The sequence below is a fragment of the Microcaecilia unicolor genome, chromosome 1, assembly GCF_901765095.1.
Source record: "Microcaecilia unicolor chromosome 1, aMicUni1.1, whole genome shotgun sequence".
Taxonomy (NCBI): domain Eukaryota; kingdom Metazoa; phylum Chordata; class Amphibia; order Gymnophiona; family Siphonopidae; genus Microcaecilia; species Microcaecilia unicolor.
In genome coordinates, this window is record NC_044031.1 from 64,430,111 (window position 1) to 64,453,560 (window position 23,450).

At 39.2% G+C, this 23,450-nt stretch overlaps 1 protein-coding gene and 1 non-coding gene across 3 annotated transcripts in view; one reads left to right on the forward strand and one right to left on the reverse strand.

Moving 5' to 3' along the window:
* Positions 1 to 22,573, forward strand: part of OXSR1 (oxidative stress responsive kinase 1) — a 258,627-nt gene extending 236,054 nt beyond the window's left edge. The window contains exons 17-19 of one of the 2 annotated variants that reach the window (XR_003941568.1): positions 8,747 to 8,811; positions 15,508 to 19,148; positions 19,180 to 22,573. Coding sequence is in view for 1 of the 2 variants with exons in the window: in XM_030198016.1 (XP_030053876.1) it covers positions 8,747 to 8,811; positions 15,508 to 15,582 (140 nt within the window). In the remaining variant the exon portion in view is untranslated. Of the gene's footprint in view, positions 1 to 8,746; positions 8,812 to 15,507 lie in introns of both variants that reach the window. The other variant, XM_030198016.1, reaches the window with a different exon arrangement.
* TRNAM-CAU lies at positions 6,110 to 6,183 on the reverse strand. The gene has a single exon. It is a non-coding gene; the product is annotated as a tRNA-Met (tRNA).
* Positions 22,574 to 23,450: the final 877 nt, after the last annotated feature.

The window sequence follows — 23,450 nt, forward strand, 5'->3', positions numbered from 1 at the left end:
CCCTAGATCCTCTTTCTTGTCCTTCACAGACCCTGCTTGAATGCCTTCTACACTTATCAGAGTCTGGCCTGAAAACCAACTCGTTTAAGGGTTCATCTTAGTGCGATTAGTGCTTATCGCCGTGTAGAGGGTAAGCCTATCTCTGGACACCATTAGTTCGCTTCATGAGAGGTTTGTTTTTGCCAAAGCCCCCTGTCAAACCTCCACCAGTGTCATGGGATCTCAACGTCGTTCTCACCCAGCTGATGAAAGCTCCTTTTGAACCACTGAATTCCTGCCATCTGAAGTACTTTACCTGGAAGGTAATTTTCTTGGTGGCTTTTACTTCAGCTCGTAGAGTCAGTGAGCTTCAGGCCCTGGTAGTGCATGCACCTTATTTCAAGTTTCATCACAACAGAGTAGTCCTCTGCACACACATTAAGTTTCTGCCAAAGATGGTGTCGGAGTTCCATCTGAATCAGTCTATTGTCTTCCCAACATTCTTTCCCTGTCCTCATACCCGCCCTGGCGAAAGCAGTTTACATACCTTGGATTGTAAGAGAGCATTGGCCTTTTATGTGGAGCGGACAAAGCCTTTCAGACAGTCCGCCCAGTTATTTTTTTCCTTTGATCCCAACAAGAGGGGAGTCACCATCTGAAAATGCACAATCTCCAGTTGTCTAGCAGATTGTATTTCCTTCACTTATGCCCAAGCTGGGCTGACTCTAGAGGGCCATGTCACGGCTCATAATGTTAGAGCCATGGCTGCGTCAGTGGCTTACTTAGCCTCCATTGAAGAGATTTGCAAGGCTGCCACATGGTCATCAGTCCACACATTCACATCTCACTACTGCCTTCACAGGATACCCGACGCGATAGTCGGTTTGGGCAGTCAGTGCTGCAGAATCTGTTCTGGGTTTAGAATCCAACTCCACCCTCCTAGACCCATTTTTGTTCTGTTCTAGGCTGCAAGTTTACTTGTTTATGGTTTCAGGTCAATCTAAGTTATGTCCTCGCCGTTGTGAGACCCAATTGACCAATGTTCATTGTTTTGAGTGAGCCTGGTTGCTAGGGATACCCTACATGTGCGAACAAGCAGCCTGCTTGTTCTCGGAGAAGGCGAAGATACCTGTAGCAGGTATTCTCTGAGGACAGCAGGCTGATCTCACAAACCCGCCCACCTCCCCTTTGGAGGAGTTGTTTGCTTCTTTTATGCTTTTTGATTTAACTGAGGGAACGCGCTCACGTGACGGGCAGGAAATTGCTCCGTGCATGTGTGGTGTGCGCTGCACGTGCGCCAGAAGACTCTGGCAAAACTTTTTTTATATTTGGCTTGCAAAATGCTAATTCCTGGGCTGACACAGATGTCGACCCACATGTGAGAACAATCAGCCTGCTGTCCTCAGAGAATACCTGCTTCAGGTAAGTATCTTTGCTTTATCTTTGCACCACACACTGCAGATAGCAGTTGATTGAAAATCAGAAAATGTGTTCACAAATACGATCCATATAGGGTGGAATAAAAAGTATAATCTTTTCTATGTATATGTCTGACAGGAGTCAGCTAAATCTAGCTGCTTAATGAGAGACTCCAAAACTAGGGCTGATTCTTCAGTTTATCTGCTTTCGTTTCTCTGACCAGTATGGGATCTTATAGTAAATTAAAGACCCCCTCCCCATTATAATGGTATCTCGATTGTCGAACTAATAATTTTAAACTATATTAGCAGAGGACTGAGAACAAGGAGAGTCAACCACAGATATGTAAATGTTGCAGAAGGAAAAAGTAGGATCGTAAATCCTTACTGTTAATTTGACCCATCTACCCTCCATATCAAAGAATTATGTTAATTGTAATGACTGATGAAATAAGATAGCAACCCCATTTTTCTTGCCATACACCACAGAAAAAACTTCAACCATATATCTATTATCATTTAAGTTAAGATATTTATAATTTAAATGTATGTTGCAGAAAAATTAGATTTGGTTTCCACTTCTTTACATATATTAGTATTTTGTTTCCTTTTTATGTACTGTTTTATACCTTTCACATTTATTGATGGGATTTGGTGGTGGTTTGTCATTTAACCTGCAGATGATAAACCACAGCCTAAGCCAGCTTATCCAATAATATTTCTGGATCAGAAAGAAAATATTGACCCATAAGTAGTTGGCAGATCTCATGGCATAATAAACATATAAATCTAATAGTTCCAACTCAATAAGAGAGATATGAGTTCCAGAGGGGATCCGGGAAATTATAGACCGGTGAGCCTGATGGTTCCGGGCAAAATGGTAGAGACAATTATAAAGAACAAAATTACAGAGCACATTCAAAAGCATGGATTAATGAGACAAAATCAACATGGATTTAGTGAAGGGAAATCTTGCCTCACCAATCTATTACATTTCTTTGAAGGGGTGAACAAACGTGGATAAAGGCGAGCCAGTTGATATTGTGTATCTGGATTTTCAAAAGGCATTTGACAAAGTACCTCATGAAAGACGCCAAAAGAAATTGGAGAGTCATGAGATAGGAGGTAGTGTCCTATTGTGGATTAAAAACTGGTTAAAGGATAGAAAACAGAGAGTAGGGTTAAATGATCTGTATTCTCAACGGAGAAAGGTAGTTAGTAGGGTTCCCCAAGGGTCTGTGTTGGGACTACTGATTTTTAACATAAGTATTGCCGTATTGGGAAAGTCCAAAGGTCCATCAAGCCCAGCATCCTGTTTCCAACATTGGCCAATCCAGGTCACAAATACCTGGCATGATACCAAAAAATGCAAAACATTTTATACTGCTTATCCCAGAAATAGTGGATTTTCCCCAAGTCCATTTAATAATGGTCTATGGACTTTTCCTTTAGGAAGCCGTCCAAACATTTTTAAAACTCCGCTAAGCTAACCACCTTTACCACATTCTCTGGCAGTAAATTCCAGAGTTTAATTGCACGTTGAATGAAGAAACATTTTCTCCAATTCGTTTTAAATTTACTACATTGTAGCTTCATCGTATGCCACCTAGTCCTAGTATTTTTCAAAATCGTAAACAGACGCTTCACATCTACCCGTTCTACTCCACTCATTTTTTTTTTTTTTTTTTTTTTTTAGAGATCTATCATCTTCTCTCAGCCGCCTTTTCTCCAAGTTGAAGAGCCCTAGCCGCTTTAGCCTTTCCTCATAGGGAAGTCGTTCCATCCCCTTTATCATTTTCGTCGCCCTTTCTGCACCTTTTCTAATTCCATTATATCATTTTTTGAGATGCGGCGACCAGAATTGGACACAATATTCGAGGTGCACCATGGAGTGATACAAAGGCATTATAACATCCTCATTTTTGTTTTCCATTCCTTTCCTAATAATACCTAACATTCTATTTGCTTTCTTAGCCGCAGCAGCACACTGGACAGAAGGTTTCAACATAACATATCAATGACGACACCTAGATCCCTTTCTCGGTCTGTGACTCCTACGTGGATCCTTGCATGATGTAGGTATAATTCGGGTTCCTCTTTCCCACATGCATCACTTTGCACTTGCTCACGTTAAATGTCATCTGCCATTTAGACGCCCAGTCTCTGTCTCGTAAGGTCCTCTTGTAAGTTTTCACAATCCTCCTGCGATTTAAGCACTTTGAGTAACTTTGTGTCAACAGCAAATTTAATTACCTCACTAGTTACTCCCATCTCTAGGCCATTTATAAATGTTATAAAGCAGCTGTCCCAGCACAGAGCCCTGGGGAACCCCACTAACTACCCTTCTCCATTGAGAATACTGACCATTTAACCCTACTCTGTTTTCTATCTTTTAACCAGTTTTTAATCCATAATAGAATACTACCTCCTATCCCATGACTCTCCAATTTCCTCTGGAGTCTTTCATGATGTACTTTGTCAAACACCTTCTCAAAATCCAGATACACAAAATCAACCGGCTCCCCTTTATTCACACGTTTGTTCACCCCTTCAAAGAAATGTAGATGGTTGAGGCAAGATTTCCCTTCACTAAATCCATGTTGATTTTGTGTCATTAATCCATGCTTTTGAATGTGCTCTGTAATTTTGTTCTTAATAGTCTCTACCATTTTGCCCAGCACTGATGTCAGACTCACCAGTTTATAATTTCCTGGATCTCCTCTGGAACCTTTTTAAAAAATCAGTGTTAAATTGGCCACCCTCCAATCTTCCGGTTCCACGCTCGATTTTATGGATAAATTACATATTACTAACAATAGCTCCGCAAGCTCATTTTTCACTTCTATCCATACTCAGTACTGTGGGATGAATACCATCCGGTACAGGAGATTTGCTACTCTTCAGTTTGTAGAACTGCCCCATTACATCCTCCAGGTTTACAGAGAATTCATTAAGTTTCTCCGACTCGTCAGCTTTGAATACCATTTCCGGCACTGGTATCCCACCCAAATCTTCCTCGGTGAAGACCGAAGCAAAAAATTCATTTAATCTCTCCGCTACGGCTTTGGCCTCCTGATCGCCCCTTTTATTCCTCTGTCGTCTAGCGGTCCAACCGATTCTTTTGCTGGCTTCCTGCTTTTAATATACCTAAAAAAATTTTTTACTATGTGTTTTTGCCTCCAACGCAATCTTTTTTTCGAAGTCCCTTTTAGCCTTCCTTATCAGTGCTTTGCATTTGACTTGCCATTCCTTATGCTGTTTCTTATTATTTTCAGTCTGTTCCTTCTTCCATTTTCTGAAGGATTTTCTTTTAGCTCTAACAGCTTCCTTCACCTCACTTTTTAACCACGCCGGCTGTCATTTGGTCTTCCGTCCTCCTTTTTTAATACGCGGAATATATTTGGCCTGGGCTTCCAGGATGGTGTTTTTGAACAGCATCCATGCTTGATATAAATTTTTGACCCTCGCAGCGCTCCTCTGTTTGTTTTTTTTCACCATTCTTCTCATTTTATCATAGTCTCCTTTTTTTTTTTTTTTTTTTTTTTTTTTAAAGTTAAACGCTAATGTATTTGATTTCCTGTGTATACTTCAAAGCTAACATCAAATCTGATCATATTATGATCACTGTTATCAAGCGGCCTCAGCACCCTTACCTTCCGTACCAGATCATGCACTCCACTAAGAACTAGGTCTAGAATTTTACCTTCTCTCGGCTCCTGTACCAGCTGCTCCATAAAGCTGTCCTTGATTTCATCAAGGAATTTTACCTCCCTAGCGTGCCCCGATGTTACATTTACCCAGTCAATATCGGGGTAATTGAAATCACCCATTATTATTGTGTTGCCCAGTTTGCGTCCCTAATTTTTTTAAACATTTCTGCATCCGTCTGTTCATCCTGGCCAGGCGGACGGTAGTACACTCCTTTCGCTATCCTTTTCCCCTTCTCACATGGAATTTCAATCCACAGTGATTCTAAGAAGTGTTTTGTTTCCTTCAGAATTTTCAATCTATTTGATTCAAGGCTCTCGTTAATATACAATGCTATACCTCCACCAATTCGATCCACCCTATCACTACGATAAAATTTGTACCCCGGTAGGACAGTGTCCCACTGGTTATCCTCCTTCCGCCAGGTCTCAGAGATGCCTATTATATCTAATTTTTCATTTAGTGCATAATATTCTAACTCTCCCATCTTAGGCTCCTGGCATTCGCATATAGACATTTCAAACTGTTCCTGTTTACATCATGCTTAGTACTTGACAATATTAATTTTGCAATCTTTTGATTGATTTTTATTTAAGGACACCTGATCTACTATGGTCTCTTTTGCAACCTCACTATCAGGATACCCTATCTTCCTTGTTTTGGTGATATCTTTGAAAGATACCTTATCCCGAACCATGCACTTTTGAGCGATTGTCAGCCTTCCCCCCCCCGTTTCTAGTTTAAAAGCTGCTGTATCTCCTTTTTAAATGCCGATGCCAGCAGCCTGGTCCCACCCTGGTTAAGGTGGAGCCCATGCTTTCGGAATAGGCTCCCCCTTCCCCAGGATGTTGCCCAGTTCCTAACAAATCTAAAACCCTCCTCCCTGCACCATCGTCTCATCCACGCATTGAGACTCAGGAACTCTGCCTGTCTCTTGGGCCCTGCTTGTGGAACGGGTTACATTTCAGAAAATGGTACCCTAAAAGCAGACATCTAGCCTCAGCTGCCTTCTCTGAGGATTTGAGCTCAGGACCTTCAGATTATGAGACTGACGCGCTACCTACTGCGCTATGAAGGCATTTATAAATGATCTAGAGATGGGAGTAACTAGTGAGGTAATTAAATTTGCTGACAACAGTTATTCAAAGTTGTTAAATCGCAAGAGGATTGTGAAAAATTACAAGAGGACCTTATGAGACTGGGAGACTGGGTGTCTAAATGGCAGATGGCGTTTAATGTGAGCAAGTACAAAGTGATGCATGTGGGAAAGAGGAACCCAAACTATAGCTATGTAGTGCAAGGTTCCATGTTAAAGAAAGCAAATGGAATGTTAGGTGGTATTAGGAAAAGAATGGAAAACAAAAGTGAGGACGTTATAATGCCTTTGTATCGGTCCATGGTGCGACCGCATCTCGAAATTGTGCTCAATTCTGGTCACCGCATCTCAAAAAAGATATAGTGGAATTAGAAAAGGTACAGAGAAGGGCGACAAAAATGATAAAGGAGATGGGACGACTTCCCTATGAGGAAAGGCTGAAACATCTAGGGCTCTTCAGCTTGGAGAAAAGACCGCTGAGGGGGTGATATGGTAGAGATCTATATAATAATGAGTGGAGTAGAACAGATAGACGTGAATCGTTTACTCGTTCCAAAAATACTAGGACTTGGGGGCATGCAATGAAGCTACAAAGTAGTAAATTTAATACGAATCGGAGAAAATGGTTCTTCACTCAACGTGTAATTAAACTCTGGAATTTGTTGCCGGAGAATGTGTTAAGGCGGTTAGATTAATGGGGTTTAAAAAAGGTCTGGACGGCTTCCTAAAGGAAAAGTCCATAGACCATTATTAAATTGACTTGGGGAAAATCCAGTGCTTATTTCTGGGATAAGCATCATAAAATGTATTGAGTTTTCTGGGATCTTGCCAGGTATTTGTGACCTGGATTGGCCACTGTTGGAAACAGGATGCTGGGCTTGATGCACCTTTGGTTTGTCCCAGTCTGGCGATACTTATGTACTTACGAGTTCAAGAGAGCATCAGGGCCTTGCTAGGCCAAACCTAATTATTTGATAGAAAGCATGGCTGTACTCGCATCTGGACTAACATTTAACATACATCTGAATTTTCAAAGGATAAGAAAGCGAAAGATTGCCAGCATGATCCATCACAATGAAGCTACTAAGTAGTAAAGTTAAAACAAATCAAAAAAAATATTTCTTCACTCGGTGTGTAATTAAACTCTGGAATCAGTTGCCAGGGAATGTGCAAACGTAGTCACCTTACCAAGGTCTACAAAAGCTTTGGACAATTTTTTCTGAGAGAAAGGTCTATAAGCCATTATTAAGATGGCTTTGGGAATATCTACTGCTTATTCCTGGGATAAGCAGCAAAACATCTATTACTCTATTTATATCTTACCAGGTACTTGTGACCTGGATTGGTCACTGTTGCAAGCAGGATACTGATATTGATGAACCTTGCGTAAACTCGGACCTCTCCGGGGGGGGGGGGGGGGGGGGGGGAGGAGGTATTGGACTTCTCTGCCTTTCATTCTTTAATTCAGCATTCTTAATATTGTGCATCGATTTACTGCAATGTCATCTATGCTAGCATTCCTCTTTATCAGCAAAAATGTTCACAAAATATTCATAATACTGTAGCTTGTTTACTTTGTCATGCTAAGAAATTTGATCTTACTCCGTTGTTCGTTAAACTACATTGGCTACCTATCCATTACAATGTGTTTTTTAAAAAAATTCTCTGCCTGACCAATAGAGCATATTAGGCTGGTCAACCCTCGTACCTTTCCATATTGGTGACTTCTTGCGGTTCTTAGATGTGTATTGGATGGTTCTGCCAAGTCCCAAGCTCACACAACATGAAACAAGACAACGTTGAGCTTTTTATTATCTAACCCCAAATTTATGGAATGATCTACCCCTGTGCATTCATACTGGGCAGTCCCTTCCAGCTTTTAAAAAGGCTTTAAAAACTCACTTTTTAATTTGCCTTTAGTGGTGACTGGTGATTCTGTGGAACTGGTTGTGTCAACCTCTGAGTGATTGGTATTCTGCTGTTCTTAATATGAATAATGGTTCATTTCTTGTATATTTACTGGCATTCCTTTCTTGTATGTTAATTAGAAGTTCGTATATCTGTAAACCGCCTAGACCCACCTGTCGGAATAGGCGGTATAACACGGTCTTAATAAACCTTCAGGATGACAATTATGTTTTTAGGTTAACAATTGCCAAAGAAAATATGGCATTCACTTGGTAGCCATGGCATACACTCCAAATGTAAACAAAACATTTGAAGTTACCATCACGCTTTGCTCAAACTAGGTGGGGACAAAGTCTCGTTTGTACATCCAGCTTTGTAGCTGTTTTTTTTCATACTAGACTACAGAGATTGGATGACCCTTGACGTAGGCGCTGTGCTCTGAAACACAACCCGTGTCTGGTCAATGATGTACAAGATTGATGTAGCACAAGAATGATTGATGCTGTGGCATTAAAGGATTTGTCCCGCTTTTGAAGACCCTTAGTGCTTTTTGGAGTAATACATCTGTAGGCAGAAATTGTTTTGGGTTTCTTTTTACTAGGATAATGGACTTGACATAACTATTTTTTCATTTCAGTTGCAGCCAATTTACAGAAAATTGTGGAAGAGCCCCACTCAAATAGATCTGTTACATTCAGACTGGTATGTACTTTCATTGGTTTAATTCTTTCATAAATATCTTTTTTTTTTGGGGGGGGGGGGAGGGGGGACATTTAAAATTTGGCACAGAATGAGAAAGATTTTGATAGCTGACTTGCAGATTATAGGACTTGATTTTTCTTGGCTAGCCACTTGTAGCCTCTTCTCAGATCCTCTTGTAAAATTTTTCATTGAATGTTGGCTGCTTGAGCTTCTTCAGGAGAGAGACGGGGGATATATGATAAGGAAGTTCAAATAGCTCAGAGGTATAAATTATGCCAAGGAAGTTATAAGTTGTATAGAAAGAACAGATGAAGATTCAAGGAGAATAGACTCAGGAGTAGCACATGAAAATATTTTTTTAGAAAAGTGCTAGATGCAAGGAATAACTTCTGATGGAGCTATTTCAATCAAAAGCAACAGTAGAATTCAGGAAAAAATGGAATAAGTAATAGACTTCTACTAATGAAGAAGTGATGAGTAAGCCATGTGAACATAAGAATAACCGTAATGGGTCAGATCACTGGTCCATCTAGCCCAGTATCCTGCTTCCAGCAGTGGTCAATCTAGGTCACAAGTACCTGGCAGAAACCCAATTAGTAGCACAATTCATGCTACCTATCCCAGGGCAAGCAGTGGCTTCCCTCATGTTCCTCTCCATAACGGATTAAGGAATTTTCCTCCTGGAACGTGTCCAAACCTTTTTTTAAACCCAGATTCGCTAACCGCCATTACCACGTCATCCAACAAGTTCCAGAGCTTAACTATTCTTTGAGTGTGAAAATATTTCCTCCTATTTGTTTTAAAAGTATTTCCATGCAATTTTATTGAGTGTCTCCATGTCTTTGTACTTCTTTGAATGAGTGAAAAATCGATTTACCTCCACCCGCTGCACACCACTCAGGAGTTTGTGGACCTCAATCATATACCCCCTCAGCCATCTCTTTTCCAAGCTGAAAAGCCCTATTGTCTTTTAGCCTTTCCTCATATGGGAGCAGTTCCATCCCCTCTATTATTTTGGTTGCTCTTCTTTGAACCTTTTCTAATTCCGCTATATCTTTTTTACGATAAAGGGACCAGAATTGAACACAAGGTGAGGTTGCACCATGGATAAAAATATAAAGGCATATTTTTAGTCTTATTTTGCAACCCTCTCCTAATAATTCCTAGCATTCCTGTTTGCCTTTTTGGCCATCTCCGCACACTAGGCAGAAGATTTCAGTATATTTTCTACAATGACACCTAGGTCTTTTTCTTGATTGCTGACTCCTAAAGTGGACCCTAGCATCAGATAACTGATTCGGATTATTCTTCCCAATGTGCATCACTTTGCAAATGTCTACATTAAATTTCATCTATCATTTGAATGCCCAGTCTTCCAGTTTCCTAAGGTCTTCCTGCAGTTTTTCACAATCGGCATGTGTTTGTGAAAAATTTGTCAAATGCTTTCTGAAAATCTAGAAATACTACATCAACCGGTTCACCTTTATCAACATGTTTATTCACACCTTCAAAGATATGAAGCAGATTGGTGAGGCATGACCTCCCTTGGCTGAATCCATGCCGACTCTGTCCCTTTAAACCATATTTGTCTACGTATTCTGTGATTTTTTTCTTTATAATAATCACTATTTAGCCCGGCATTGAAGTCAAGCTTACTGGTCTGTAATTTCCCAGATCACCACTGGAACCCTTTTAAAAAATCGGTGTCACATTAGCCACTCTCCAGTCTTCAGATGGTACAGATAATTTTAATGACAGGTTAGATTGCTAGAAGCAGATCAGCAATTTCAATACCCTGGGGTTTATACCATCTGGTCCAGGTGATTTATCACTTTTTAACTTGTCAAATTGGCTTGGCACATCTTCCAAGTTCACAGAGATTTCTTTCAGTTCCTTCACATCGTCACCCCTGAAAACCATGCCTGGTACAGGTAGATATCTTACATCAAGCAAAGAATTCATTCAATCTCTCTGCTCTGTTCTTGTCGTCCCTGAGTTCTCCTTTTGCTCCTTCCTGATCTAACAGTCCCATGGATTCCTTCGCAGGCTTCCTGCTTCTGATATACCTTAAAGTTACAATGAGTTTTCATCTCTGCAGCAAATTTTTCTTCATATTCTTTTAGCCTTCTTTATCAATGTTTTGCATCTGGCTTATGATCTTTTTTTTTTTTTTTTTTCTCCCCTTCATTCGGATCCTTTTTCCATTTTTAGAAACAGAGAAACATGACTGCAGATAAGGGCCAAATGGCCCATCCAGTCTGTCCATCCTGGGTAGTCCCTAACTCCTCCTTTTCCTAAGAGAATCCCACGTGCCTGTCCCACACTTTTTAAAATTCTGACACCGTCCTTGTCTCCACAGTCTCCACTGGGAGGCCATTCCACGCATCCACCACCCTTTCCATGAAAGAGTATTTTCTTAGATTTCTCCTTTAAGCTTATTTCCTCCTAACTTCATCCTATGCCCCCTCATTCCGGAGTTTTCCTTCATTTGAAAAAGGCTCACCTCCTGCCACTGAGGTATTTAAACATCTCTATCCTATCCCCTCTCTTCCAGCATGTATATGTTGAGGTTCATAAGCCTGTCCTTATATATTTTATGACAGAGACCACTTAACCAATTTTGTAGCCACCCTCTGGACTGACTCCATCCTGTTTATATCTTTCTTTAGGTGCAGTATCCAGAATTGCATAACAAACAAAAAAGCATTATAAGAAACCTAGACGCCCTATATTGTGTATCTTGTGTACCAGTGTTAAGATCTTGAATCTAATCCTGACTGATACTGAAAGCTAGTGCTCACCACAGAGCAATAGATGTGACGTGATCAGTTTAACAGCCACATTTTATATTAATTGTAGCTGTCTAATCTGCGTTGTCCAGAGACCACAAAATAAAGTATTGCAGTATTCCAAATGAGTTAACCAAGGTCCTTAAAGCAGATTGGTAGAACCGAGGTCCTTAAAGCAGATTGGTAGAAGAGATAACTAACTGAACAAATCAGCTTGAGTTTAAAGAAGTGTTTTTGCATAACTGAAATAATGTGAGAGTTGAAGGTAAATTCTGAATCCAGTATGACACCTAGGATCTTAAGTCTGTCAGCCATATGAAGCTGGGTTGATAGTCAAAATGCAGTTATATTTGCTCCCTATCACTGGAAAAGATCATCACCTTTGATTTGTCTGGGCTGAGTTTAAGTGTATGTGACAAGAACCAGCCTGCTATGATAGCAAGTCAGGCTTTTAAAACTGGCCCTGATGAAAATTGACTAGGGCCAAGTTCATAAACTCAGGCGCTCAGTTTTCACCAGGAACCTAAATTTGAGAGTCTAAAAAATGGACGACTGTAGAGGTAAATTTACTATTGGGACAAAGGCGTTTAGGCATAGATTTTCAGTAACAGGCACCTAACATATTCCCCTAAATCTAGGCAAGCAAACAGAAGGCCAAACTTTGGAACCTCATTATTAAGCTTCTAAATTTAGGTGAATTTTCAGCTGAAAACAGGTGCCTAAATTAGGGTTTCCAGTTTAGGAACTTGGTGTTTTTTTTCACTCCTGGCCTCTAAACGGGTTGGTGATCTTCTCAACTGAATAAGAAAGATTCATCTGGTTGGATTATTGGGAAATTATACTTCTCTCTGCAGACTGGATGGATGTGTTTTCTCATCTGTACAATACACTAATCTTAAAAAAAAAAAAATAAAAGCAAATATCAACTGTAAATCATACCCCTTGGGGGGAGAGGGAATTCTGCACAAAAGTAATTAAATTTCTTCACACAAAAAATGTAAAATTCTGTGCACAATTATTTGAAAATTCTGCAATTTTTTCACAATAACATAATATCACTCTGTCCTTGATCCATAATGAATTAAACAATAGAGGAGGATTTTTATGGATTTAAGGCAGAATTCATGTAGGGATATCTTATTTTATCAATCTGTGGAGCTCGAGGAAAGCTTGGAGCTGCAGACATTACCAAATTCTTGCAGCTGCTAATACTGACTAACAATGGCTGCAATCTCAAGAAGTTAGTACTGGGAGCAGCTCAGAACTCCATGAATTGATGAATAAAAATCCAGAAGCCCTAGCAGACCCCTCTGTTCTCTCATCACCCCTCCCCAAGAAAATCCTGAGCCAGAACTGTGTCCTTACTAAACACCCCCCCATCACCCTGCCCACTCTGCCACTGCCACAGACAATGGATGAGGTGAAATTTGTGTCCTCCTCATATCCCTTGTGCCATCAACAATAAATCATACACCTGGGAGTATTCTGCACACAAAAAATTTCTGCATTCAATATTTGAAAATTCTGAAATTCTATCACAACACAATGCAACCACTCTTCAGTTCTCTTATATGGCAGACCCTGCCCAGTGCACCCTAGGATACACCATATGGGCCAGGGCACTGGCATTTTGAAGATGATGGTGCAGGAAGCAGGACCGAGTGAGCATTGCTCCTACCTCATTTAAGGTACATAGTCTGGAGATAGCTCCACTAGACACCAGGGGATTTTTTTTGTAGTCCAGTCAGATTGGGAGAGGGGGGGTCCAGGTCTGGTCAGGTGCAGACTACAAGACCTTTGCAGATGAACAAAGTGTTCACTGAGATATGTACCTTGTTAATCCGTCAAAGATGAACAAAAAGATCTGCAAACCAAATATAACGTCTCAAAAGCAATGCGAGCAGCCACTGGAAGCCAACGCAACAAAGTGACAGATCTTTGCTCTTGACACAGTCTGGGGCAGGATGATTTGGTTGGAGGGAGAGAGGGGTTGCCGAAGGATGTTCTTTTGGCACTAACAGCCTTTTTCAGTTCACTTTTTAACCATGCTGGCTGTGCTCTTTTTTCCAACTTTAATACCTGGAATAGTCTGAGCTTCCACGATGGTATTTTTAAACAACGTCCATGCCTGATTTAAAGTCCTAACCTTTGCAGCTGATTCAGTTTCTTTGTAACCCTTTTCCTCATTTTGTCAGTTGCCATTTTGAAAATTAAAAACTGCTACAGTAGATTTCCTTAGTGACTTCAGTCCAGATATCAGCTCAGATTTGATCATGTTATGATCATTGTTTCCCAGCAGATCAACATCGTCTCGTACTATGCCCCACATTCCACTAAGGATTAGATCCAAAATAGCTTCCCCTATTGTTGGTTTCTGGACCAGTTGCTCCAAGAAGCAGTCATTTATTATATCTAGAAATGTTTCCTCCCTAGCACTCTCTGATGCAACCTTTATCCAGTCAATATTAGAATAATAGAAATCATCCATTATAATGTTGCCCAATTTACCAGATTACAAAAGGGTAAACGTATTTTCACCTGTCCGTTCTGTCCTAGTGGATGGTAGTACAGCCCTACTATAATGCTCCTTTCCTTCACACCATAAAGATTCACACTGCTATCTGTTTCATGTAGAATGTTTGACTCATTTCCCTCTTTAACATATAGCACAACCCCTTCCTCCAATTTGATCCACAAATCATTGATATAATTTGTACCCTGCTAACACAATGTCCCATTGATTGTCCTCTTTCCACCAGGTCTCTGAAATGCCTATTATATCTACCATTTCATTTAGTGCTATATACTCCAGTTCTCCTATCTTATTTTTAAGGCTTCTAGCGTTTGTATATAGACACTTCAAATTTGTCATTTTTCCTTGCATCTACAGGCTGCTTTGAAGGTAATGGGGATGATTTACATCCTTTACTCTGTTCTCCCATTGAACACTCCTGGCATTCTTTCACCATTATTGAAACCTCTCTATCAGGATGCCCTAAAGATCCTGTTTTAATAGTATCCTCCTCCACAACGACCCACATGCTCCAGGGCGACTGTCTGCTTTCTCCCCTGGGGTCTGTGGCATATACCAAGCATTCAGGAGTTGTAGACTTTCTGTAGCCATTGTTAAAAGAAAGTGTTATGTAGGGGCCATGTTTATACATGCCTGATCCTGAACAGTTGTGACTCCCTGCCTGGTACCTTTTATAGGCTTAAGAAACCCGTTGACCTTGCACATCCAACTTTAGAGGGAAGCCATAGCCAGTAGAGGAAAAGGTGGCTGCAGATGAACACATCTTGCTAGAGGTTATAGCACAGGGAGCCTGAAGGAGAGAGACCTTGCTGCAAGTAGCCATAATGGCTCTGACCTGCTTCCTGCCTTTTCCATTTCTGCTCCAGAATACAGCTACCCCCTCTGATTGGGCTGTAATCAACCCACACTCTTACTTTTTTCCAAGCTGCATTCAACCTCGTCTTTTCATTCCTATAGCAGGTTTTGTCTCGCATCTCCCCTAAGAGTTGGTGTCTCATATTTTGAACTGAGCATGTTAGAAAGATCTGATAGTTTCTGGGAAACACTCTGATCCCTGGCTTCATCCAGTGATATCACATACATGTGTGGACTGATCCTCCTGTCCTCGGAGAACACCTCTTAGACAAGCAACTTTATATAGACAAATTCATTTTCATTTCAGTGGAAGAAACATTTGGACATGGTTACTTTTCCAGGAAATTGCCAATTGGTTACCATGGGATAAAATGCTGTCCATGAGGTTTGATGCAGATTGAAGTTGCTATTGTTGAGCATTATAGAATGGAGTCTGTGTTTTTTTTTTTTTTTTGTTTAGATTTTGCAGAAAGAAACTTGAATAAACTTTTTTTTTTTTTTTTTTTTTTAAATCCTTAGGCATCTGGCGTTGAAGGCTCGGATATTCCAGATGATGGAAAACTTATAGGATTTGCACAGCTCAGCATAAGTTAACTACACTCTAGGAGATGTTCCATACTGAGGACCCATGTGCATACTTGTAAAGTTTCTGTTGGCCTAGAGAAACCACTGTTGCCAAAGAGTTGTACTCCAGCCCTCTCTGTCCCTGCCACTGAGAGCTTTAAACGGCCTTTTCTAACAAGAATCACAGACCCACTCTGTAATTTATCTACTTTATAGTTTTTTAAGCAGCTACCTGGTCTGCATACAATTTTGGAATTTTTTACAAATTTTTCCCAGGAGATACGTGGATTAAACATTTAGCAGTGTGCACGTTACATTTGTTTCTTACTGCCTTATACTGAAAATACTAATGAGCATGTAATGAATGATGCCAGCACTATAAATATACAGCCTCAATGTTTTCTTAAATGTGGTTTCACTGGCTTGCATTAAACTTGTATCAAGCATAAAAAGGATTGATTTTTATCAGCAGCACAAAATATTCTGTTAAACTGATGTGCATTGGGTGTGTTGCTATACAGAGGATGCATATTGTACTTTGTGTGATGGTATACTGCTTTTATAGGATACACAATTTGCTTCTCTATCTCTGGTTGCTCTCATCTATTGTTTGCAATGAGAACACATTTGAAGCTTGATCCCTCTGAGGAGCAAGTGGAAGAGGAAGCAATGAATGAGTCAGGCATATACCACCTAAATGCTAGTATAATTTTTTTTTTCTGGATATGCTGTGCATTTGATGCAAAGCAATTTGAATTAGTACTGTCAGGATTGGTAGAATAGGAATAGGTAAAACTTGTACATCCATAGTGCAGTAGGATAGATCAATAAAATTAGGTGTAACCTAGCAGGAACTGACCCATCAGGATGGATCATGTGTCCTGATGCATCAGTCAGCAGATGTTTGAAAATATGGAGAGTTAAGACAAAAAAGGAAGGGGTGTGTTTTTTTTTTCTTTATTAAATTATGCATATGAATATGATGACATTACATAATTCAAACCTTTGGAATACTTTTGCACACTTTCTTTGAGGATACTTCAATAAAGAGCTACAAGTAGAAGCAACAGGAAAGACCTGTCTTGATCTTTTAAAATCATAAGTAATAGATGGCAGATAAAATCCAGCATGGTCTTATCTAGTCTACTTAGTAAGGTGTCTAGAATTGTACCTGCCACTTCCGTGCAAAATGTGCAGGCTACCTCCTCTATGCCTTTAACATATACCAGCCACTACTTGCAAGTTATACACCTCTATGCCTGTTTTTTGGAGTGGGAAAGTTATTTGTTTTCCTTTGATTATATTGTCTTACTATTTGGGAATATTGTTTTATCCCATACATTTTTGAATTCTGTCACTGTTTGTGTCTCCATCATCACCTCCATCAGAGTGAATTTCACCATCTTTTCTGTGAAAAGGTATTTCCTGATGTTGATTTTTTTTTTTTTTTTTTTTTAACTTCCTTGCAGCTTCATTTCACATCCTCTAGTTCTGTAGCTTTCCCATCTTTGAAAAAGATGTTATGTTCATTAATACCTTTCAGGTATTTAAACATCTGTTTCACAGCTCACCTATCTCTTGTCTTCTCCAAAATATACATATTCAGATTTCAGGGTGTCTTCTTGTATAGACCCCATACCATTTTGGTCATCTTAACTGCCAAAATTTAGCACACGCTTCTAATGTTTGTAGATTACTTCTCTTGTCTACTCCTTCTGGGGTTGCCCATTCTTTGCAAATGTTTATCACTGACAAAACGGCAAACTTTTTTTTTTCTTTTCTACCCCTTTTACAATACCTCTTACAAAGCTAGTGAACAGAATTGGTCCCCAGGACTTATCCCTGAGGCACTCCACTAATCATCTTTCTTTCTTCAAGAAATTCCATTTACCTCTGTCATCTGTCAGTCAATCTATGGTTCACCTTGGGACGCATTCCCCAGGTAACTCAGCTTTTCTATGAGGAGCAGTATCAAAGGCTTTACTAAAATCTTAAGTACACCATATCCTGTGCATGTCCTCAAGCTACTTCTTTGATCACTTAGTCAAAAAATCAGATTTCATTCAACACAGTCTTCCCTTGTAAAACTGTTGGCTTGGATTTAGTAACCCATTTGATTCTAGAAAGTTTACTAGCCTTTCCTTCAGTAGCGTGTGTCCATTACTTTTCCCCACCACCAAGGTTTACATCTCATCTCTACTACCACTTCCATGAAGAGGGACCACTTCAGCCCTTCTCCAATCTCATGGAACCTCCCCATATCCAAAGGTCTGTTAAATATATCCTTCAGTGGACCTGCCAGAAGCTATTGGAATGCTCTGTGTCCTAGGATGTGGCTCCGTGGCTTTGTCCCCTAACTTTACAAGTTCATAAACAATTTCTTCCATAAATGGTATGGGATCTTCCCTATTCCCATATGTGTCTTTTTCAGTTGTTTTATAGTCCTCTTCCAGATTTTTCTGCCATAAACACAGCAGAAATATTTTAGTATTTCCATTTTTACATTGTCACTCTCTAAACATTGTTAGTCAAAATCATTTAGTCTTGCATTTCCCTTCTGGCAGTTCTCTTCTACCCATTATTACAGAACAAATTGTCATCTTTCTATTTATATTGCTTAACACGTAAAAGGCCAAATTTCTCCAGGTCCGTATTTCAAAAGTGAAACAAAATATCAGACTAATGCTCTTGTAGCATTAAAAAAATAATACCATTAATATATCTTTCTGTTGAAAAATTTCTTCCCCTTTGTAATGGTCCTGATAGGGTTTCTTTCTGTATTTTCTTTTTACTATTTTTTTTTAACAAAGATTAATCACATTGGTTTCCCTTTTTATATATAATCTGCAACTGATAAGCATACATATATAAAAGAAATTGGTTTTGATTTCAGGTGTCGTCAAACTGCTTCATGGCCGCCTTAAATGATTAGTCTTTAACAATTCCATTCAGCAATGTGTTTTTATTTTTCATTTGTTGTCTTTAAAATATTTTGCAGATCAGTCCTAAGCATTGATACGAGTGACAGCTGCATGTCTCGTGTCCATTCATCCCAAGAGTCTGTATTAGCCAATCCAATAGACTTTAATTCTGAATACATTCAAGTATGAAAGGTTTTAATTGTTCTTTTAATGAATAGAACACATGCATTTATATCTGATGGCATGAAGTGGGAAGCCTTTAAAGCTACTCATGGGGTAAGATTAGTAGTAGTATGGTGGAGCACCGTTAGTATGCAGTGTTAGGGAGGCATGACTATGTAGCCACGTACTAGCAGTGTGCTTTTTACCAGAACAATAATGAAATACTATAACGTCAAAGACATTGCTTTGCTTCATTTCCAAGCCAAAGAAGTTTGTCGTAGCTACCGCCAGGTCATTTCGGGTACATTCTGCCGTGTATTATCGAGTACCACGAATTAATCTTATGATTTTGGGAGGTAGGTTATTCTGCATATAAACCAATCAGGCACTTTAATGGTGTGCATGCTAACTGTGCTCTTCTGTATTAATTCTGTACACTTGTTAAAAGCTATTTCTGTAATTTTTGCTACATGTGTGTGTCAGACCTAGGAGAGGGTGTTGGGTGCCCAGCAGGTGAGAGTTCTGATCTGAATGTGTTATCTAGGTGAGAGTTCTGATCTGAATGTGTTATCTGGGGTGGTGACTGAGAAGAAGAATGTTTGAAATTAGTGCACAGGTAGGGTATAGAAGATGTAGTGGAAGATTCAGGGCAACACCTGCTACCCTTTCTTCCCCAGCTCAACTCTGCCTCCTACTTTCCTTTGAACTTACCAGCTCCTCAATCTTCCGTACTTCTTTCCCTTGCACGTTGCCCCCCCCAGGCTACACAAAACCTTTGATCAGATTGGCAGGAGACAATCATGTTAATCAGTGAATTTGCTAGTGTTGCTATGCTGCCTTCAGATCTTGTTCTTCAGTTACCCATCCAACCCAGCAGTAAAAGTTGTTCTTAAGAGTATCACCTCTTGTTGCTGCATGGCCAGATCTTACAATATGAGCTGCAGACTTAGCTGAGCCAACTTTTGCACCAGCTTCGCTCATGCCAGGATTTTGACTGCTCCTCCACTTGCTCCTAGAATCTTGCATTTTCTGTAAGACTAAAGTTAATACCTGAGCCGTGGGGGATTTCTGAGTGAAATTCTGCATTGTATGGTTGTGCAGAATTCCCCCAGGGGGGGGGGGGGGGGGTAAGGAGCCTTATTAGAGCATTCTTTTGATAGTTATAAAATGATTGGGAACCCTTAAAAATGTCTTTAGTAACCATGCCAGTGTTTCATATACCTTGACTGTGTACAATGGTTGTTTGAATCTGTCATTGATTCTCCTAATTGTTTTTCTTATTTATTATCCTATCAACAGTAGGATCCCTCACCTATCATAATATATCTTATTTCAAATCTTACAGATCCAGAAGTAATTTTGGTAGAAATATAGGCCCAATATACAACAGTCTGAATCCTCTATAAAAATTGTTTTTGACATTTCTTACAAGTCTAGTCATGAAAATCACAGAAAATGCATGTAAAGGAAGGAAAATGTTCATATTTGAAGGTACCTTTATCCAAATCAAAAAGTGGAAGAACCATCATTTCCACTAATACAAAGAACAAACATAAAAATTGAATTCATTCAGCAGTCTAAATGCTAATAAACAAGGTGAAACTGCACTTAAAGATCCCAATGGGAGCATGTTTCACCAGTGGCTTCTTCAGGGGATCATATTACTTCAGTTTTGTTTGTCGTGCTATAACCTCTTTCCCTGTAGCTCCTATGATGGTTCTTCCATATTTTGTTTTTGGTTGTTAGCACTTATTTGAAGGTATACATATGAAAATGAAAGCATGCCTTCAACTTATGCAGATTACTGGCATGTCAATTATTCTCAAATACTTTTTTCAGTTCTCTGAAGACACAATAGCTTAACTAATATTCCTCAATGTTTTTTTCCAGCAATAAAAGGTGACTGATAGGACACCATTAGGCATTTTGAGCTTTGTGTTCCATCTTGATTGTTTTGGTTTACACATTTTAATCTGTAGCCACACACAGTTTGTTTAGGGTGTAATTGAAGCCACAGGTTGTATTTTGAAGTCTAGCATTGTATAAATAATGTCTTTCAAGGAAACACTTCTAATGTAATAGATGAATAATGAATTGTATGGGATTTTTTTTAGTGTTACTATGTTTCACAGCTGGCCTTGGTATCCATTATACAATGAAAGTTTGAGCTTATAAGAGAGGCTGTACACACACATTTGCATTATTTCAAAAGTATACATATGTATTAACCCTGTGTTAATGAAAGATGGTACTATCTAATTTATCAAATCTTAAGAAGACAACCTGGTAGTAGACCAGAGTGTCAAATTAACTCAAACCACATCTGCTGAATCTGAATCATGTAACAGAAAAATGGACTTATGAACCAAAATAATGTGGCATACTGTCACTTGCTCTTCCCAGGGCTTCAGTGATAATTCAAGATAGCTTCTTACAGGCAAATACTTGATTTGGTAATTAACGTTTTGAATCAGTAAAGGTTGGTTATTACGTGTCAATAGGTATACTTTGAAATATCAGAGAGTGCAGCTTGCTTTCAGTAGTGAAATGTAGAAACATTTTCTGTTTAACAAGATATGGTATCTTTGACAAGATACAGTATCTTAAATGACTGATAACTGGGTTCAGTTGGACAGGTTTTTGGAATTAAGCTTTTAATGCGTAGTTATATTTTTTTTCTCTGAGCAGCTATGGCAGCTTCCTGAATTTTGCATGTTTTTATATTACACTTTTTTGGCCTGTAGTTAATATTGAATACTTTCCAGTTAAGAACTACTAGTTATGCAAGAATCCTTGAAATAAGGACACTACAGTTTGTAATTGTGAAGTATTCTGTGTGGTATAAAGAAACCATAGCATAGAAGGCATGTTAAACTAAGGTGGTCATTTCATAAAGTCCACCCTAAGTCATGAATCATCTGATCACTTTACTGTACCTCATGACAGAGTGCATCATTAGGCCAGTGGTTTCTTGGTCTGTATGATGCAACGGAGCTCAGTATTGTATAAAACCTATTGTCCTTCTGTATTTTTTTTCTCTTACACTTGTAGTGTAAGAATGTCACAGTATGAAGGCTAGACGCAGATTTGTAATTTTCTGTGGAAAAATGATAGTTCTAGCACCTAGTTCAGTATTAGCTTGTGTGATATACAGGCAGTGGCATTCATTTCTAGAATGGTGCTGAGAAAACAGAACTGCAACTGACTAAATGAAACCTTGAGTGTATATCTATTAACTTATTCCTAATCCTGGTCTATTTTTTACTGTGGGGAAACCCTATTTCTGGGTTCTGTGCCATTTGTGGGGGACAGCTGCAGTAAAACTATTTGATCTGTAGATACAGATGTTTGCTAGCTATTCAAAGTTTGGTTGAGATACTATAAGCTCAAGATATTGTTTTCCCGAAGACTTATTAAAATAAGTGCCAATGATCATAACTTTTTTTTTTTTCTAATGCCATCAGATTTGTTTTTGGTAAATTTTGAACTAAACCCTAGAAATCAGTTATTGTTTATAATAAAGTTGGTACTCAAATGGGTAATGGTGTGTTAAGGAAGCAGAGGGTCTTTTTCAAACCCGGTGTGTTGTAGATTATAATGAAAGGTGTAAAATATTCATCTTTTGACTTTGTATTTTACTGCATGTATCTCTAATTATTTTTAATCAATAAAGAACAAAATTGTCCAATGTATGTTGTGGCTTATTTTAAGGTTTGACTTAGTAACTTGAGCTTTCATTTATTTTTGGAACAAGCAGATCTTCACTTTTCAGATTTTGCATTCTAACAATTATCTTCTCAACAGTGAATCCATCTATCTAAACAATATAAAATTAGAAAAAAATATCAAGGGATAAGTTCTACTAATCATTTCTATAGTACTACTAGATGTACGCAGCAGTAATCAAATCAAGGTTGGTTCCTTCCAAAATGTTGACGGAATGGCAAGTTTTCTGGGTGGGATGGTGTTTTGCTTTAATATGATGATTAAATATCATGTACTACTTCAGTGTGTCTCCTTTTTTTGTTTCAAAATAACTCTGAAAATTAAATGGAATTGGATGAAACTTGGCATGGAGAAGGGGGGCAGGGGACTTGTGCAGAGACACAGCGAGTTAAAAATGGGTCAGACTGGACTGAGAGTCTGGAGAAATAAGTACCTCCCCCCCCCCCCCCCCCCCAAAAAAAAAAGAATGGTCCAGTGCATTCTATGGAAGCAACAGTTCCACTTCTGTAGCATAGAAACTAAGACAGTGAAACATAGCACTTAGGCAGTTTGAAATGAGCAATTCCCTTTTCCCTGCTCTGAACTCTTCCTAACCCCAAAACTACCCTCCACAACTAAACCACCACCCCTCAACATGTATACTATACTCTGCAACTGCCCCACTCTCCCAAAATGCCCTCACCGTTGCCCTGTAATAAAAATATATATGTGTGTTGGGGAATTTCATTAACCTGCACTGTAATGTTTAAGGAAATGTGCTCAGAACATAAGGACTAGATTCTTATTCTCAGATACAAATAAAGTTTATAATACAGGTAATGCAATAATTTTAGAAGGCAGTTTAGGGATTTTACCTAAAGTAAATGTGCCACAGGATAAATATTATGAAGTCAGAATTATTAATTATGCTGGATTAATATTAACTAACTTTGAGGCTCAGATTTATTCTATCTGCTGCTGGTTGGAGTGGTGAAGGTGGTCTTTTCTGTGTAGCTGGATGATGGATCCTTTACTGGGGAAAGAAGTCTTCTGTGTGCAGAGCTGATGGTGGTAGAACCTGGAGAAAGTCTTATCCTTGGGTGTGTGCAT